The 19,165-nt window shown below is 39.0% G+C and overlaps 1 protein-coding gene across 5 annotated transcripts in view; it reads left to right on the top strand.

The window, feature by feature from the left end:
* AFAP1 (actin filament associated protein 1) overlaps positions 1-17,301 on the top strand; it is a 117,154-nt gene extending 99,853 nt beyond the window's left edge. For 2 of the 5 annotated variants that reach the window (XM_017828059.1, XM_017828060.1), the window contains exons 12-19: positions 2,357-2,474; positions 3,941-4,198; positions 5,980-6,094; positions 7,643-7,807; positions 8,358-8,548; positions 9,274-9,435; positions 11,208-11,258; positions 13,731-17,301. In XM_017828059.1, coding sequence (XP_017683548.1) covers positions 2,357-2,474; positions 3,941-4,198; positions 5,980-6,094; positions 7,643-7,807; positions 8,358-8,548; positions 9,274-9,435; positions 11,208-11,258; positions 13,731-13,757 — 1,087 coding nt within the window. In that variant the 3' untranslated portion in view covers positions 13,758-17,301. The remainder of the gene's footprint in view (positions 1-2,356; positions 2,475-3,940; positions 4,199-5,979; positions 6,095-7,642; positions 7,808-8,357; positions 8,549-9,273; positions 9,436-11,207; positions 11,259-13,730) is intronic. The other 3 variants (XM_017828062.1, XM_017828061.1, XM_017828063.1) reach the window with 3 other exon arrangements.
* The last annotated feature ends 1,864 nt before the right edge of the window (positions 17,302-19,165 follow it).

Here is a 19,165-nt window from a genome sequence, read left to right as displayed (position 1 = left end):
CAGATTTATGTTAATATTTTTTTAGAAGTTAATAGGGCTCAAAAAGTTTATCCTGTGTTGACATGTGTTTTTGCTTCAGTCAGCATCCAGCAATAACCACATTTAAGAGAAATAGAATGGTAACCTCTTCCCCCGAATACTTCACGGCTTTCCTTTTCTGCACAAATGTGATACTAATTGGAGCCAAGTGAAAAAACATATGCAACTAGACCACATGTTAGAAAGGAATGTCAAACAACTTGCAAAATAGCAGAATTCCCCTATTAAGAATTAGTTAAAATTCATTGTGTGTCTTTAAGAGCCTACAAGGGTTTGCTGTAAGCAACTAGAGTAACTGTCTGCTGATTTTGAGCTACTTTTAGAAAATGAGGAGAAATTACAATGATACTTAAATGTTAATAAAATACTCATTTGCCCTTTATAGAATGAATATCAGTATTCCAAACTAAATGCAGTTATCATTAAAGCTTTGATTATCACTCAGTCACTTTGGTTATTCATTTCCTGAGACTGATGCTTTGCAAAACTATCAGCTCTTCCTTAACAGCCCCATCAATTTCCTTTGTCTAAATCAATAGGTATTCAGGAAAAGCTGAAAAAACAGTTCTTCCAAGCAAGTTTTCTCCATTTTCCATCTAGCAGTTTCAGAATACAATTAAGTTACATGGATGCATCTGAAAACAGGATTAATGAGGCTTAGTGAAATAATGCTTATGAAGTTTTTGTAGATCCTTAGATAAATCTTAGCTTCCTTTGGCAGTGGAAATAGTTACTACAGGTGCATCAGATGTCATTAATGAATATCCCAGTTTTCAGACACGGTTATTATGTATCACTCTCATTGAAGCCACTTAACTAGAAAGAAATACAATAACGACTCCAAATGCAATTCTTCAGACCAACCAAAAACACTTGAATAATGTTCTTCGCTGAGAACAGTAAACAAATTCAGCCCTTTAATAATGTCTAATAAAGTTTGAGATATGATAAAGTTAAAAACATTTTTATCATGGAATTTTCCTTGGGCTTTTTGTTGTTAGTTTGTTTGAAGTAAGAAAAGTTCCTGTCCAAAGGTTGTTCCACCCCCACACTGCCCTGGAAGGTTCACACCAAGCTGGGCAGGTTTGTCCCTCCTGTGAGCCCAGGTCTCCCGCAGCTCAGGTGAGCCCCAGTTCTCCTTCTGAATGAGAAATTCAATGGACTCCATGTTATTCCAAAGCCAAAAGAAAGCAACTGTTTAAACCACAGCATTCCTGAGCTCCTGCCAGCGCTACAGAAGACCCTCTCTGCATTAGTAGTGCTTTATCATATTTTATGAATGTCAGCAAAAAGTCTGAATAGTTCCATTGTTTGGGATGGAAAACTTTGTTTTCCCATTCGTGTACACCTGAGGCTCTAAGAATTATTTGAGATCTCACTCCATACCTCATTCAATTCTAGCAGTTGCTACAAAAGAAAACTTGCCCTTTGAGGTCATTATTGCTATTGGGCACAACTGTGCCATTTTCTGCATTGTTAGATCTTTGCAAACCCAGTGTAGTTCTTGATATCTTGCATGTGTTCCGCAGAATTCCGGTAAAACAAGCAACATTGTTATTTGGGATGGGATAAGGGAATAAATTAAAATATATAAAAATATATGGAGATAGATAGATAGATAGACAGACAGACAGACAGACAGACAGACAGATAGATAGATAGATAGATACCCCTTTTGAAGCTTCCAGAGGACACATATCCACCATGTGGAACAGAGCAAGAATGAGCATATAGAGTATTTCCATGCACAATTACCCAGGGAGAGTTGGGAAGCATAGTGGCATACCCAGCCAAAAGCTCTGATAAAGAAAAGAAAAATTCCCAGATTTTGAGGAAGTAATTGTTCAGGAGATTTCATTTGAATTCTGTGGAGGTTTTTATCAACTTTTGTTGGATTTGATTCTTGATTCTTTCAGTTCCTAAGTTTGCATCCCCCTGAGCATGCATGCACCCAGAAACACCTGCTTCTCCCCAGTGCAGACAGCAAGGGAACATTTCTGGGACACTGGCAAGCTGATGTATAACATAGATCAGCAGGTTCCCATGTAAATATGCCACTGAGCAGTTACAGCTGTTGCCCTACTGGCCTTCACACAGTTGTATTCCCACTGTAAGAATGGAGTACAAGAACATATGTTGTAATATTGGCTGCTAGCAGCAACACGTGAGTGGCAAAGGAATTAAAGCTGTCCTGCAGAAAGTGAGAAGCTATGTGCTTCCAGGCTACAGAATCAGACGTGGGGAACATACCACTGAATCATAATTTAGGCTTAGGTTTAAGCGCTGTGTTTTATTATTTTTATTTTGCTTTATTCAGTTTCATGAACAGGCGAGTTATATCTACAAATCCGTACCGGGGAAGCACTGCCAACGGCTATGCCTGTCCAAGTGGAATGGCACTTCATTATGATGATGTTCCCTGCATAAACGGATCGGTAAGAATTGAATTTGCACAGAAGAAATGGTTTGCATGTGTTGAATGCATGGACATCTGAAAATTATATTATCTAGAAATGCTCACTGGGCAGTTTCCAAATGAACTCATGTTTTTTTGATTGGGGGTTGCAGACTCCCCTCACACCTACAGAATAAAAGGGGGATGGGACATATTGTTTGCATTAACCTGCACATGAGCCAACGTGTGTTTAGAAAGCAGTTGCCTGTTGGCGATTCTTTGCCAAGTCCTTGAATATAATACTCACTTGAGGGGGTACTTTTTAGATCACACTGGACCTGGCAAAATTTGGAAGTCAGTTACACCAGGCAGTTTTTAATGTCTGTTGAAAAAACACCAAAACCCAAACACTTAGTCCCTGGGGCTGCTTTCCAAATGGCAGCAGGTACTGCTCATCCCAAAGGAGAGCCACAGTGGTCACTTCCACATTCATAAATTGCACAGCTGATTGTAGGCAGATGTGTAATAGGGTTTAAAATATAGTGGATGCTAACCTATGGCAATATGTGGTCCTCAGGAAGATTTACAGGGGAGCTACAGCCCATGTCAGCTCTTAATTTGGGCTGCTGCATAAAGCTCCGACTAAAGGCAAACTCAAGAGAAGTTAAGAGTTTCAAAGTGTGAAATGGACTGGACATCAGTCCTCCAACATGTCTTAGTAATGTCAGAAAGAAACATAAAAAGCCCCTCTTGGGAACAATGCATGACCACATATGTGGTGAACAGTCTCTGTGTAGTTCTTGGATGTGCTCATGCCATAGTATGAGTAGTGTATTGCCACAGCCAGGATGGGCTAAGGAAGGATATTTGGCAACCAGATTGGTTTCTTTTAAGGTTAATTGAATGAATCACCAGAGTACTGTTGTTGAGCTTTCCATTTTTCTGAAAATTAAAAAAAAAAAAAAAGAGCTATTGTACTTCTTTTAGCTCAGAATAATAATTCTTCATCAAATAAAATGTGGTGCCAGTATACCAGCAGCTTTTATTCATGGGAGAGGCCTGAAGAAGGAAAAAAGAAAAAAAAAACAGCCCAGAAAAATACCCCTTAGGCCATATTACTTTTAACAACTCATATGTCAGATGTAATCCACAGACTCATCTGTGTAGCCTGTGAGTATCCGCCCGTTAACACAGTCTGTTTGTGCCCCCTTGGTACTAGAACTACCAACTTAAGATGCACTCCATGAAACAGCGAGGGTGATAGGTTTGCTCATACTGTGGAACATGCTTAGTGCTGAGGCTGTGAGCCACAGAATGCAATCCTTGCTTTCCACACTGTGTCCTCCCCTTCTTTCTAAATAGTTTGACTTAAGTGTGAAAAATAAGTGTGTGTTTGCTAAGCACCCAGGGCTTGCTGCGGTCAAAAGCATTACTAACGTTTTAATTTCACCTAGGGGGTTCTGCATGGTGTATTGTTCACTAACTGCCGAGGTGTATGTGTTGCAGTGGGAACCAGAAGATGGCTTTCCTTCTTCTCGTAGCAGGAACATTGGAGAAGAAATGCTTTATGATAACGCAGGCCTGTACGATAACTTGCCGTCTCCAAAAATCTTTGCGCGCTATCCGCCAGCTGACAGGAAACCCAATAGGTTATCTACTGACAAACTCTCCTCTAACCATTACAAATACCCTGTCTCATCCAATCTGTCTTCTGCTCAGTCTGTCACTAATACCTCTGCTGTGGGGAGGGGATCTGGCTCGCAGGTACTGTACTGTTTAATACTTAACGACGCTTTTTATTTGTTGGCTGTTCTGTTTATCTGGTTGTCAATCTGAAGGGGGCTATTTACATCCCTTAGTGTTAGCACTGAAGTGCTTGGAGTTTAGTTAGGAGCCCACTGATAATGAAACAGGTTTCAAAGTTATAAATACTGATGTGGAGGTATTGGTACCTGAGAAAGGCTTTCCACACATGTTCTTGACGATTTACAGATTGTAAATAGTAATTAAAAAAAAATTAGATGTGACCTTTCACACTTAACCTGAATGCATGTCTAGCCACCTTCTGGCTCCTTAGGCAATGATGACTTCAAAGAAAAAAAAACAGCTCAAAAGACAAGTGAAATATGACCTGACTGTGACAGCAAATTTGGCTCTTTAGAATTGTACTAATTTATATATTGTATATACTGTGGTTATATATTTTGTGAATATACATAAATATCATAACATGATCCTATATATTTACTAAATTATGTTGAATATAGTCATATATACAGTAGTTAATTTATTGGCTGCTATTTTCTTCTCCTGAAAAAAAAAAAATAAGCCTGTGTCTCTGCTGCTTTCTGAGGGTGGCTTCAGACTTCTGTACCTCAGCTGGAATGTGAAGCTATAGAGCAGATTAAGTCCTTTGTGCTCAGCCTTGTAGCAGATGGGCAGACCCCAGCAGGGGGGCAGAGCAAGCCTTGCCCACAGCCATGCCAGGGACCTTCTCAGAGCCCATAACCTGTCTCCAAAAGCTGGTCATTGGCATAAACCTATGAATGTATCACAGTGATGGGTGATTTTCAGTCTAATCTGACATGGAACTGTTAGTGTTTCCCTTGTATAAAGTACTGGTCATGCTGCGTGTTAACTCACGTAACCCTTACAGAAACTTCATATTGGAATATTGGAATTCAGTGAAGTTGCAGAATTGGAGGTGCACATGAGGAATAAATGACTGCAACAGCAAGCTTCTTAGTGCCCTTCCAGTTCAGTCCTCACAAACCTTTGGAAGCAGGAGAACAGAGCATGGCACAAGCCAAGCCTTGCGCTTGGCTGGGGCATCCTGCATGGGAACACTATGATTAGTCAGGACAGCGTTGATCTTCCCAGGGTTCAGTTCATTACAGCGAGCCCTCTAAATGGAAATCCCTTGAACATGAAATGTTCTGTTCCTGGTAATCTTGTGAGCCTGTCTGGCCATTATGAGAGGGTTTTTTAAGTAAGAAAAGCTTTTAATTAGTAGCTAGAGGTTGTTTAAGGGGAAATTGATATGTTAATTCCTAACATTTAAAAATATGTAAAAATTATATTGTTTTAAAAAAAAAAACCTGTGCACCACAAGGATGGCAAGATCATGTAGTAAATAAGAAACAGTGTTGAGGTTTTGTGTGGCAAACCCTGGTGTGTTTTTCTGTATGAAATTAACTCTGACAAACTTGTGTTTCAAGAATCTTTGCTGTAAAATTTTTTTTTCTGCTTTGCAATGGCTTTCTTGATACCGTAAATGCCAGAGTTTTGGAGACATTGATGCCACCAGAGATGGGGAGTTCATCCCTTGTTGTAACCTGTGATTGCTGGCATGGCTCCTGCTGAGCAGGCAGCTCTCAGAGATGTCATCTCTGGAGGAAGTGCCGTCTCCAGCTCAATCAATGCACTGCATTAAGGCTCTCCAAGCAAGCGGCTTTCTGTCAACCTCTGCCCTTGATGAAAGGGTGACTATATTGCCAGTGGCACAGGAATAGCTGGAGCCCATTTGTACTTTTGTTTTCAAACAGTTTAAAGGCAAGAAGCCTCCTGTGACTACTAATGGCATCGCTGGAAAAGGGAGAACTTTAAATAGCCAGCCGAAGAAATCCGAAACAGTGTCATGTGTGAAGCGCACTGCGTCTAGTAAGTACCTCTCCTCACTGCTGCTTCATTTGTCTCATGAGTCTCACTTGAGTCATGAGGACACCCAAAATAGCTGTTGTCTTAGCAAACAAGATAAAGAACTACTGTGGTTCTTCTGTATCTGAGAGGGCGGGGAGGAGATGCCCACCAAGACTTTGAATAGGACATATTGTGTGCATTGGTGACTCAGTACTCCAGACACACCACAAGATAAAAGGGTGTCATGTGGAGAGTGACAAATATGAAATGTGGACCTGTGGCTGCAAAGTCATGAGGACAGCAGGTAAAAAAAAAAGGGATAATGATTCTTCATTTAGGGCAGAGAGGAATTCTGTATTCCTGTGGGAAAAGGAGGATGAGAAGCTAGGATAGACATCAGAACATTATGTTGCTCAGAAGTGGGCTTACTCTTATCACTATCAAAAAAAGAAAAAGGTATAACAAAAGAAGGAACACAACCACACAGATCAAAAGCTACCTCAGAGAGACGAAATTTCAAATGGAGAGTGGGACATTCAGAAAAAGTTTTCCTGGGCAGGTAGATTGTCTAGGAAATTCCTAACAGGGATTACAGGAGAAAAGACAAAAAGGAACTATAATAATATTTTTAAAATATGGAGTCCAAAGCATGACTTTTTCTAGGGAACAAATAAATGTTTTTTTTTAATCTCATGCTAAAACTTAAAACATCTTAAAACTTATTAAACTTTTAAGGAGTCATGGATTTAGTGTCAACAAGAAATTTATGTTAGACTTTAGACTTCAGTAAGTAGCTTTCTAACCATGGAGGTCAGTTGGTACAGAAATAAGTAGTTGTGGAAGTAAAGGTATCTCAGTTACTAAAGACTGACTAAAACTGGTTTAACAACTATTTGTCAGGAATGATTTAATGTTGTAGATTTTGCCTTCAGATGCACAGACAGACAAAGTGATCTCTTAGCTGACCTATTTTCTTTGAGTCTGCAACTGGAGCAGAGGTATAGAGGAGGATGTGATGTTAATTACACCACAGATACATGTGAACCATGAAATGAAAGCATTTGTATGGAAAACTAAAAAAGAAAAAGAAAGCTCTCCAGAATCAAAGAAGTGTGAACATCTTTCTGTTCTCTTATGTCTGATGAGAAAAAATATGCTTTCAGCACTTGAAGTAGGGATGAAAACCAGGCAAAAGGGCAAACAGGTAGTTTTTCCTCTCACCCCTCCTAACTAAAAATGAAGGGTTCATAGCTAAAGAGGAGCCTCCTTTTCATCCTTTGAACCTTACAGAAAGGCAAGGCCATTTTTCAAAACCAATGCACTGTAAGCTAATTGGTAAATCTCATATTCCTCAGGTAAATGTAGAGGACAAACTCTCTATCCCATATCAGTGCTGTAGCTGTGCTGCAGAACTTGGCAGGAATCATGGACCTCAAGAAAGACCCAAGGGAAGAGGAATGACAAACCAGTTTCTCAAACCACGACAAGCTTCATGTGATACTCAGTCTCGGGGAATACTTCAGAGATTTACTGTTAGTTTAAACCCTAATTATCTTCAATCTCATGCAGATGCAGAGCAGTACAAATATGGCAAGAATCGTGTGGAGGCAGATGCAAAGAGGTTACAAAGCAAAGAGGAGGAGCTGCTAAAGAGGAAGGAAGCTCTCCGGAATAGGCTGGCCCAGCTCCGAAAAGAGAGAAAAGATCTACGTGCTGCCATTGAAGTCAATGCTGGTATGAGGTGCTTTTTTGTGCTGAATTCTCACCTGAGCAGGCTAAATTATCCAAATAGCTTTGTATTCTGTGCTGAAGACCTGCCACCCTACATGAGGTTTAGTTTTAATGTTAAGCAATACTCTTTAAGGTTTATATTTGCTTTCTATATAGGTAGAAAATGTAAAAAATAAAAATATATGTGTATATTTATTTTGTATATGTGTGTGTATATGTACACCTACCTATCAAATGGTACAGATGGGGAGTTCAGAGAAGCAGAACATGGGAATAATTTTATTGTGATTGGCTAATTATTTTCATGATACAGAAAAGTAGCAAAACAAATACTGATTTGAAACTAGACTAAAAATATAGGAAAGGCACCTGAAAGAAAGCATTTACGTTGCTAAACCTTTTACGTGAAAAGTGTTGTAGGTAAAGTACATAGTTTTATTGTGATATCACTGATATGTAGAGACCTTGTTCCTTACTTTTTAGAAAGAAAATAATTTCTGTAAGTGTAAATTTAAGCTTCTTATTGAAATAATAAAATTGCTATGGATGACAGGCAGGAAGACCCAAGTGATTCTTGAAGACAAGTTAAAGAAGTTGGAAGAGGAGTGTAAGCAGAAGGAGGCTGAGCGTGTAAACCTGGAGCTAGAACTGACTGAGGTGAAGGAGAGCCTAAAGAAAGCCTTGGCTGGTGGCATCACACTGGGCTTAGCTATTGAGCCAAAATCAGGAACATCAAGCCCACAGGTATGCAAACACATTAAATATGAAAATCCCACAATCATGGGCTGGGAGTGCTCTGCCTTCTCAGTTCCAGCAGAAATGAGAGGGAACTGAGTTTTTTAGTGTTTTTTTAAGCCCAAGAAATAAGAGCAGAATTAAATGGCTTTCTGTGTTAGTTACATTTTCTACGGCAACAGGGAGCAGGTAGACATGGGAATCACAGGCAGTATGTGTTAGGATAATGTGCAAAAGCTGATGCCTTGATGCTCTCAGTGGTTGTAAAAGTGGAGGAACTGAGACATTGCTGCATCCCAGGGAGATTTAAATGCACAAAGTCATCATGCAGTGATGGAGACCTACTTGTGCTGGTCTCCTCTCAGTCGCTGCCACCCTTTGCAAGGGCTGCATTTCACATGTTTCACAATGGAGCTCTGCAATCCCAGCTTGTTCTATAGATCTATGTCCAAAGCAGCCATCAGAAGGATCAGGGAGGGATGCGTCAATTCCTCTGGGTGACCCATAGTTGTTTAATGAAAGAAAAGAATCTTCAATTTTCATCACAGAACACACACACACCCCCACACACATTGTTTTGTTTCTTTTTTTTCTAATCTCTTTTTCATTTACCCATCATTATTGTGAATATGTTTTCTTTAAAAAAAAGATCTGCAGTTCTAAATCTAGATAGAAAATGTTGCCCATGTGACTATTCGGAGGAAACTCAATATAAGCTTTTCGCTCTTCATTAGTCCCCAATTTTCAAGCACCGAACTTTGGAAAACTCTCCAATCTCCAGCTGTGATACCAGTGATACCGAATGCTCAATACCTGTGAACAGTGCAGCAGCTCTGAAGCGACCTCCCTCATCAAACAATTCTCCATGTCGAGGCCACGTCCTTCGGAAAGCAAAGGTGAGAAGGCTGATGTCTAATTTTCTTTTTCTGTGCTTTTTCATACTTTGTTTAAAAGTCTTATTTAGCCTTAAGAGAATGTCTAAATTATTGGTATTACTACATAAATACTGCTGATTTGGGGGAATCTTTTGCAGAAGAATTGGTAAGTAGTTTGGGAGACAGATTTGACTCTACTCTTATTACGTGTTTTTCTCTGTTCCTTTATTGATTTTACTTGCAAGATTAAGTGGTCTGTGGTGTAGACAGTCTATCTGTCCACTAGTCTGTATAGCAGAGAAGTGGTTAAAAGGGCTCTGTTATAGTAAGTGATTGGAAATAACACAAGATTGGGTCTGATCTTTGCCAGACAGTGCAAGAACAGAATAGCTGTACATTATAATAATCAACAATGTGTTGTGCAAGTATCTACTCTTAATGTACATTTAAAGTAGAAGCGGAATTAATTTTAGTCTCACAAGTACCAGATTGAAATTTGCAGCTCTCTTGTATTCTTAGTTTTCTAACTTCTGTTTTTTAGTTGAAATGGGATTTGTATGACCATTCTTGTGGGCTAAATTTGCTACCAGCATAAGCATGTGGGCAGCACATAACCAAAGGTGACAGTAATAGCATTGGACCCAGGCTTTTGTTGATTTTTTCTAATTGTGATTAGAAAAAATGATAATCATAAACACTTGTCTTTCGTGCAGGCTATTTTTTTTTTCAAAACATTGATGTCTTCTGTATTTGGATTTCTTCAAGTAACTTTTGTTACATGTATTCATGGATTATATACATCTGTAGTGTCTGAGCATGCGCTTGGCACCTAAACGGAATAGATACTGAAAAATCAGCATCTCAACAAATTACCTTATTATTAAATTATTATAATAGAATTATTTCTCCTGCTACAGCTTATGAGACAACTTTCTCACCTTCCTTCTACCACCTTCCATGGACATCAACTGCTTTGTTCTGCCAGTCAGCCTGATTCATTTAAATTCAACAAAGGATAATTATACTTGCTGCAATAGGTTTCAGTTCAGTTTCTAACTTTGAAGTTTTCTGCTTGTGTTTCAAACCTGAAGAAGGATTTATGTGCTCTAAATCTTATCTGTATATTTCAATTATACCCTAATCTGTCTCATAAAGATATCATCTCTAACTGTACACTTGTTCTTAGATGTGGATGTTAGTGCAGCATTACTCAGGGAATGTGGTCTAGCAGAGCACAGTCCTTACAAACGGGAGCGTGGATTTGTGCTGGACAGGCACATTAAATCCAGCCATCTAATCGTTACAGCTGGAGGAATCAGAGCACTATAAAAACCTAAACATTTCTGGTGTAAAGGATACCTTCCAGCTGTAGTACATTTTTTATGCTCAGCATATACCATACAGGAAAAACACTGCCACATTGTTTCATGTCGCTGTACTTTGGATGGCACAACAAGCTGGTCAAGCTCTTTGGTAGAGGAATCTTGGATATAGAATTAGGCTAATCAAAAAGGATGTGGAGCAACTAAGCATATTTCCCATGCTGGGAAAAACAACTCAAAGTATCCAATTCAGCTTTGACAGCTTTTTCCTAAAAACTCAGGCACTAAATATTAAGAGTGAAATTTTGCTGAATTAGACAGTGCAGCCCAAGCTGTACTCAGCCCATTGGCAGGAGCTGCAGCCAAAGCCTGCTATCAGGTATGGATCTGCAGCACGCCCCACTTTCAGGGGTGGCAGCTGTACATGTGCGGGGGTGGAATTTGGCTTTCAATTCTTTTGGCCTTTTGCAGTTACAAGTGAGCCCAGGCCTTATAGATGTGGCTAAGGGAAGGGCGTCACACGTGAGTATCCCAGAGCAGAACTTGGCTCTCCACGCATGGATGTCAGTGCAGTATGTGGGAGCAAAATGGATTTCACATCTGTGCTTGCGCTTGCATCTTCAGCCCCAGCACATCTCCCGGTGTTATGAGGGAGTTGTATAAGCGTTCAGAATGTCAGATTATGTTTTTTTTTTTTCCCCTGGTATGTATTTGAATGCACTGAATGCCTCCCTTCTTGCCCCTTCCTTGCACGGAGGATGCTAAGCCTGTCACCAGCCACCCTTGTGTCACTGCTATTGCTCACGAACCAGCAGCACCCTGTGTCTCCCTGCTGGGACAGCAGGTTTGGAAGCTGTGTCACCAAAAGCTTTCTCCTCTCAGATGCACTGACATGAGAAGAAAATACAGAGAGAAGCAGTAAGACAGATCTAGTGTTAAATCTAAGAACTGGCAGGAATTTGGGCATCGACTGTTTAGGACATACAGTATACTTGTGCACATATACGCATACATATATTTGGATTTTTTAACTTTTCTGTTTGTAAGTATCCTTAAATTTTTTTTAGAAAGTAATTATGCCTATTTGTAAGAAGCCAGAAGGCATTTTAATTGCAATTTTGTTAATCTGTACTTGGCTGGAAGTGGAGACTGTATTAAAATATGGAAAACAATATTCTGCATTAGCATTCCTAGAGAAGTAAAATGATCTTTGTGTACAAGAAAAACAGTTATTTAAACATTTCACATATCGATTTAATTTCTAAAACTAAACTGTTATGTAAAACAAGAAAACCGAATTTATTATTTCTGTTTTGTTTTCAAAACTGGTGGGCTGGTGAATGTCAGCAGCTTACATTTTGTTTGTGTTCAGGGACTGGAGAAGAAAAGGAACTCTCCCAGTTTCCCAGCTCCCAGTCAGGGTGTCAGTGTTGACCTAAACATTCTTTCATTGGTGTGAACCTACTGGACCAATGGAAACAAAGAAGTTCCTTTTGCACCTGCAAAAGACACTTCTGTTTTCAAGGCTTAACATTTATTTAATAGGCTTTTCAAAGTAATCTTTTTTTTTATCAACACTGTGTTTTAAATTTAGATTTACCATAATTTGAAAAGTGAAACTGAATATTTAAAATATATTGTCTTTTAATAAAAGCAGCATTTAAATGAAGGAAAGAAACCCCACAAGTTTGGAAACAAAAGAAGTTATTCTCTACCTGCTTCAAACTCACTTTTTTTTTTTCCTTCCTATTGCTAAAGCAGCCACCAACTGTGATCTTTTTTGTTGTTTTACAACAGTTGAAGAGGTGTCATGGTCATGCAGCTGTTTAGCCAAACTAATGCTCTTATTGCTTTCAGCAGCAGAAACAGCAATCTACATGCATAAGTAATGGTTTTCAGCCAGAGAGCTCTTGAATGTTGTGGAATGAGTGTTAAATTCAGGAATTCGGGTTGGGAGCCAAGTCAGCAGGCTGCCTGCAGAGTGTCTCTGCAGAGTAGATGGGTTGGGGAGGAATCTGCAGTCCCCCGTGCCTTCCTGGCGAGGAGCAGCTGGGCGGTTGGTTGATCCATGGGGATTGCTTGAGCCAGAGGCACCTCCTGCAGATCTTCATTAGTTCCTGATGGCTGTAAGAGTGTGATTCAGGGAGTAGGTACAGTGTGGGTGTCCTAAGCTGAGCCCATCCCTCTTCAGCTCTTCTGCTCCCAAGTACTGTTAGGAAATACTGAGGTGTCACTGGATAGCCAGAAGTTTTATTTAACTGGGTGTTTAGCTATAGCCACTTATGTGGCAGAATAAATGGCAGTACCTTGCTCTGAGACAGATAAATGAAAGCTTTATAGTTTACATGTTTTGCTGTGGTTGGTAGATGTCCTTGTTCCCAGCTAACAGGTAGAGAAACTGAGGCAGAGATAGGCAAAATGGTTTCTTCAACTTGCCAAGCAATAGCTCAGTTTGGATTATGTATAAGGGAAACAAATGCAATGCAGGCTGACTTGTTTTCCTTTACCCTGCCTGTTGGTCTCTGCCTCAGTAAGTTGCTCTTTTTAGCCATGGAAATATGTGTCTGCCATGAATTTCATAATAAAAAAATTGAAGTGCAGTAAAGCAGTCACTTGGTATCAGCTCTGAGAGATATCGAGGGCTTCCTGCTGTCTCGTGCAAATGAGTTAGAGAGCCCTGCTTGCTTAAATCAGCCTCTCCCTTAGCTGAGTGCTTTACACCAACTGTGGGGTAAAAAATTGCTCCAGAAGTACCCCTTGCAGAAAACAAACATGGCTAAAGTTGCTGTATATAGTTGCGGAGGGGTGGAAGCTGTGCACAGACACTATCAGGACATGCTTCTTAGCATTCCCTAATTTGTGGGCTGGATCCAGCATAGTTAATGGAAAAACTGTCATTGACCTCAACTGTGGCTTAGCAGATCCAATGACATCAGTGAAATATCCTGATTTCTTTAACATTTTCTGTATCTTTTTTTTTCCCCCTCTTTCCAGGAATGGGAGATGAAAAATGGAACATAAACGTAGCAAAACCACTCACTTTCCATAAAGGCCTTACCTATTACAGACCAAGACATAGGCTGCAAAAGACTCATCTGAAAGGTCATTTCAAGAGATACAACATAGCAAGTTTTATAATTCTGTTAAGTTAATGGTAGCTTGGCGCTAATTCGCCTGTATTCCCTCTACTGTATTGCTGTGTAACTACGTGTGCCCCTTTTTATTAGCTGTAACTCCTTATTTCCAACTTCACTGGTAAAGAAAATGAAAACCAAAAAAAACCCAAACCAACCATAGTAATTAAAAAGTCACAGTTGAAAGTTTACTTTGCTGAAACAGCACAGACCAGCAGTGTTAATTCTATCACATCAGACCACCTGAACGCTGCTGAAGATGGTGCCTGAAGACCAGCGTGAAATCGTTAACTCTTACAGGTTAAAACTGACTTTTGAGGTCTGACACGGAGTAAGCTCTTACTCACTAGCAGTCGCTTTGCTGTTCACGTGGCATAAGAAAACTGAAGAAACGTAATCACAGAAGCAGCGAGGCTGGCTGGGCTGAGAACGCGGGAGCGCTGCAGTGCCACCATCCTCCGCGCTGGTGCAAGACCGCGGGATGACACGACTCAGCTGTGAGGCATTTTTTGGATACTTTTTAGACAGATGATTTTGTCATTGGGAGATAAAACGCTGCCAAACTTGGAAAAAGAAAATGCTTTTTTGTACGTTCTTTTTATTAATGTTTTGAAGCACCAGTTGTTTTCAAAGGTCACGTTCTTGAACTATGACTAGTTCCTGATTTTTTTAAAAGGCAAACAGGTATTTTTAGATATGCTTCTTTTCTATGCTTTTTGAAAAAGAAAAAAATAATTGAAAATAATTCTCAACAGATAATGGCAACTCAGAATAACTTATGCAGTCAGTCTTGTTTTGTTTTTTATAATATAGTATTGTTAAACTTGAGTTATAGAACACTGCTGTACTTAGTTTCCTTCGTCTTTTCAGACCTCAGCTATTATTTTTGAGGAAGATGGACTGAGAAGGTGATAATTTTCAGACTCTTTTATAAACAATTTTACAAAGAATTGGGGATTTTCTCAGACATGAATCCATTTCTGTTTACTAGGAAACAGCATCTTGCATTTTAGTCTGTAAAATTATAAAAATCTGGTTTTCTTTGTCTCCATCCATGTCACTCCTGAGAAATTATATGCAGTAAATTGCCAGCTGAAGTCCTTCAAAATCTCAAGACTGGTTTTAAAAAATAGGGAGGAGGGAAATTGTATAATAAGATGGCCTCTTTTAAGTTTTTCTCTGTGTTTTTTTTTAAGCCTTTGGAGAGTCTTCAATCTTACTCTCAAGATTTTTTTCCTCCTCAACTGAGGATTAGAAAATTACTTTAATTAAAAAAATTAAAATACTATTCATATTTTGAGATAATCACAGATGTTAGGGCTGGAGTCTTGATAGTTAAGACTGCAATTAAAATCACAGAAGTTGGCAAGACAGCAGTTATCAAGGATCACATCCCTTTATGGCCACACCTATAGATTATCTCTTACCTTTAGGAAAGGGTGTGTGCAACTCGTGAAGCATACACGGGGATTCTCAGCTGAGCTGGATGCCAGAGAACTTCCTGCAGGAGTTGGTGGGATTTGAAGACACAAAGCTTTCAAAAGGACCTGATAGCAGACAGGAGACAGGGCTGTGTCCTGCTCCCAAATGCAATTAGTGACAGGGATCCCACTGACTTTAGCAGCATAGAAATGGGGCCCAGCATGAAAAAAGGCTTTTTGCCTCTTGGGACTATGCTTTGTACAAAGTGCTGCAGGAATGCAGATACAGTAGGAAAGCAAATGTAAGTGTGGTGTTCACTGAAAACACAACTTTTTATTACTATTTTAGGTCATCTACTTACTAACTCTATAAGTAGAGGGCACATTCTATGCTGTATGACTATGGACTAAACAGCATCAAATTCCCACAAATAATAGCAGAAACAATTTGAAGCAAAAGTAAGTTCATTTAGGCTTTTTATTTCAAATTAAGTTATTTATTTGTATATTGCAATAAATATTTAATTTATATCTGTACATATTTATAATGCAAATTAGGCTTCTAGTCAACGTTTGCAATGATGTAACAGTTGCCATTAAGAAGTGGTCCCGCATCAAGTAATGCAGAGTAGTCAAAAGCCAAATCACTTTGTCTTGTTTACCCAAAATTGGTATTTTATTTTCCATCCCCTATATCCCATGGAAAAAAAAAAAAAATTAATTCCTTGGCAAGGACAAGGAATCTATGCCTGAGATAAACGTGTGCACATTTCTGCCCAAGCAGACAGAATGGTGTGGTGCTGGGGCCGTGCACACAACCCCAGCCCTGGTGGTGCAGCCTTCAGCTCTGCCAGAGGTGCAGGTTACCCTCAGCATCTGTAGCACCCTCGGCACCAACAAGGCCTGCTGCAGCAGGGGCTGACAGCAAAATTAAGCATCTTTCGCTCTTCCTCCAGCAAAGGCTCCATAAAGCCACCACTGCCCCCAGCCTGGCACGTGCTGTAATTGTATGTCTCTGTTCTGTAAGTGCATTGGTATCACTGCAATTTGCATTAGTGTATTCTATATAATGGCCAAGGTTTTGAAAGGAGGAAAGCCAAAAACCTTGGGAAATAACCAAGGTCTATAGACCACGTTCGGTGCTGTGAAATGTACTCTGTTGTCTTGAATAGTACTATTGCTGCACAATTTTTTATAAAGAGCGACAGAGCTTGTATTTTCACCGTTTTTAGATTTCAGGATCACCAGGCAAACTCAGCCATAGAGCAGCATGACTTTTGTTTTAAAGGAAAACTCGTATTTTGAACCATTTCTATGTCTTTTAAGAAAATGTTACACTCGTGCTTCCTCACCAAACACCTGTTACTGTACCAGGTGCTTTTAATTATTTTTTTTAATGGGTAATTCTTTTTTTAATAATTAAAAAAAAATCATAACTTTGGGGGATCAAAGGTGTTTTTTTTAATGAGATGATTGTGGCAATTTGGTTTTTCAAATGGAGAATATTAATTTAGTATCAAGTTTTGTTAGACACTTTCAAATTAATTGGCCCAGGGTGTATGTTGTAAGATAATGTTCTCATATGAAGAATGTAATTATTTCCTTCTTGTATTTTTTAAAAAACAAAATCATATTTAAAAAAAAATCTCTGTGAAAAAAGCATGAAAGAAACATGAAAAAAAAGGTTTTGTTTTATTTTTGTTATTGGATATGTTGGCAGTGCCCATTATAATTGACTGTAAATATAGTCTTTCTACTGTATTTCTCAATGTATTTAAGTTTTTTGACACACATTCATGGAAACTTCTGTTAAAAAAAAAACAAAAACACAAAAACAAAAGTCCCAAAATAGACCCACCTTCAAATGTGTGTCTTAGTAGCTTCAGTTAACTTTATGCCTTTCTAGTTTATTCTTCAGAAAATTCTTGCAAAGTGTGAAAAAAGACTGGCACCTGGTAGGTGCGACAGATCCAAGACCATTATTAATAAAGTTACCTGTCAAGAAAAGAAGGGTTTGCGTTGTTGTTTCTTGGTATTTGTCTATATGAGAAGTTGGTGGCACCTTATCAGGTCTCCCACAAGTGTCAGCCTCAGCTGAGTCCCATTCTGCTGTGCCAGTCAGCTGGACAATGCTTGGACGGGTTATAATGAATATTTTTTGCTATCAGTTGTGCCCCCATTTAACTGAGCAGTGACCTTCTGCAACTTGAATGCTGTCTATCTGAGGACTCACTCAGCCATGGAAAGTGGAAGTTCAATGTATTTAGAGCTCATAGCAGCAGTTTCCTCTTGCCTTGTGTGACTGCATCAGTTTGCTTAGATGTCAACTCCATTAATAAATTATGTAAAATGTAAAACATTAAAAATTACCCCTAAGAAATGAAAGTGGATTAAAATCAAAGTGACCTGATTACCAGGCTACTTAAAGATGAATATAGCAATTCCTTACAGGCGACTGACAGATGACATTGAAAAGTGTTAAGCCATAATTACTCCTTGTTTTTTTTCTTAGATTTTTGCTCTTGTTCCTATTACACCACAATTATTACCAAATGTAGGAAATAGAAAATAACATTTCATTTTCCCAAATTGAGGGAAGCAATACTAGAAAGTAGTTGATTGGTTTCCTTTCTGTAATTAACAGCCTCCAAGATCAGTATGGAGATAAAATAGTTAGGTCCATGTACTGCATAGTAACAACAATTAGGGACAAAAATTCAAAACAGCAAAACAAGCAAAAAATAAACACAAAAACACAACAGAAAAAAAAAAAAGCTGGCATACTTCTGTGGTCTAAAATGTAGCAGATAGCTCTAGGCCGTGTCTGAGCTGTACAGCTTGCACAAGCAAATGCTAAAAACCAAAAACCACCTGCATTGCTGATACCTCAGTCATCTGCTTTTGGACCTATAGAACGTTATTCAAAGTCTGGGCACTGAGTGCTATAAATAAATAAAGTCTATAGGTGGTGGTATAAGGGGCACAGCAACCTCTCCAGACAAGAAAAAATACTATTGATCTTACAGTGAAATTCAAGGGGAAAACAAAGATAAGGTCATTCCTGGTGGGGGGTGGGGGGGAATCTTGAGGAGGGAATGGACTACATTAAAAGGTTATAAAAATGGGGGATGAAATAATCCCTGTCACTAAGAGTACAAACTATAAGGGTGTCAGAATTATTGGGCAGGTTCAAAATAACTGTGCAGAGGTGCTTGCACTCACTGCCCAATTCAGCTACAGAACTTGTCACTGAATTTTACAGATGCTAAAAGCTTATATGGGTCCATAAACAATAAACCAAATTCATGGCAGAAAGTAATTACTGAAGGCTATCAAACACAAAGCTACCTGCTTTGAAGCACAAAGGTCCAACTCCAGGGTAGATGGAGGCTGGAAGCATGTTCTGGTTTAGGGTCTGCATGTGCTTTCCCCTGTTCCCCTGCCATATTGCTGTTGATAAATGAAACTTTCACAGAAAAATATTTAGTTTTTTCCCACCTTCTATAAAACAATAATTTTTCAATTTTACTTTTAAAGCAAGCAACTGTCTTAAGATCAAGGCAATGCAATACTGTTCCTTCACAATTTATTAAATCACTGAAAAAAATGAAATCTTACCAAGGATGTTCCTCTTCAGTGATGACAAAGAAATAATTTTCCCATTAAATTTTGTAGAATTATAGCACAGTAGGATTACAGCTACATGGTCCCAAGTTGAACATGAGTGAAAATCTTAATTCCTGGTTTAATTATTTATTTTTAAATAGACTGTTAATTGCTGTCACTTAATTATTGCTTCGGATTTTTAACATGCTTTTTAGCATGTACTGCTGATCTTGAATTTTTTTGAGATCAGCTTTTGGTATAATGCTGT

The sequence above is a fragment of the Lepidothrix coronata genome, unplaced genomic scaffold (genome assembly GCF_001604755.1).
Source record: "Lepidothrix coronata isolate B3197 unplaced genomic scaffold, Lepidothrix_coronata-1.0 Scaffold145, whole genome shotgun sequence".
Lineage (NCBI taxonomy): Eukaryota > Metazoa > Chordata > Aves > Passeriformes > Pipridae > Lepidothrix > Lepidothrix coronata.
This window is presented reverse-complemented; position numbering and strand designations above follow the sequence as displayed.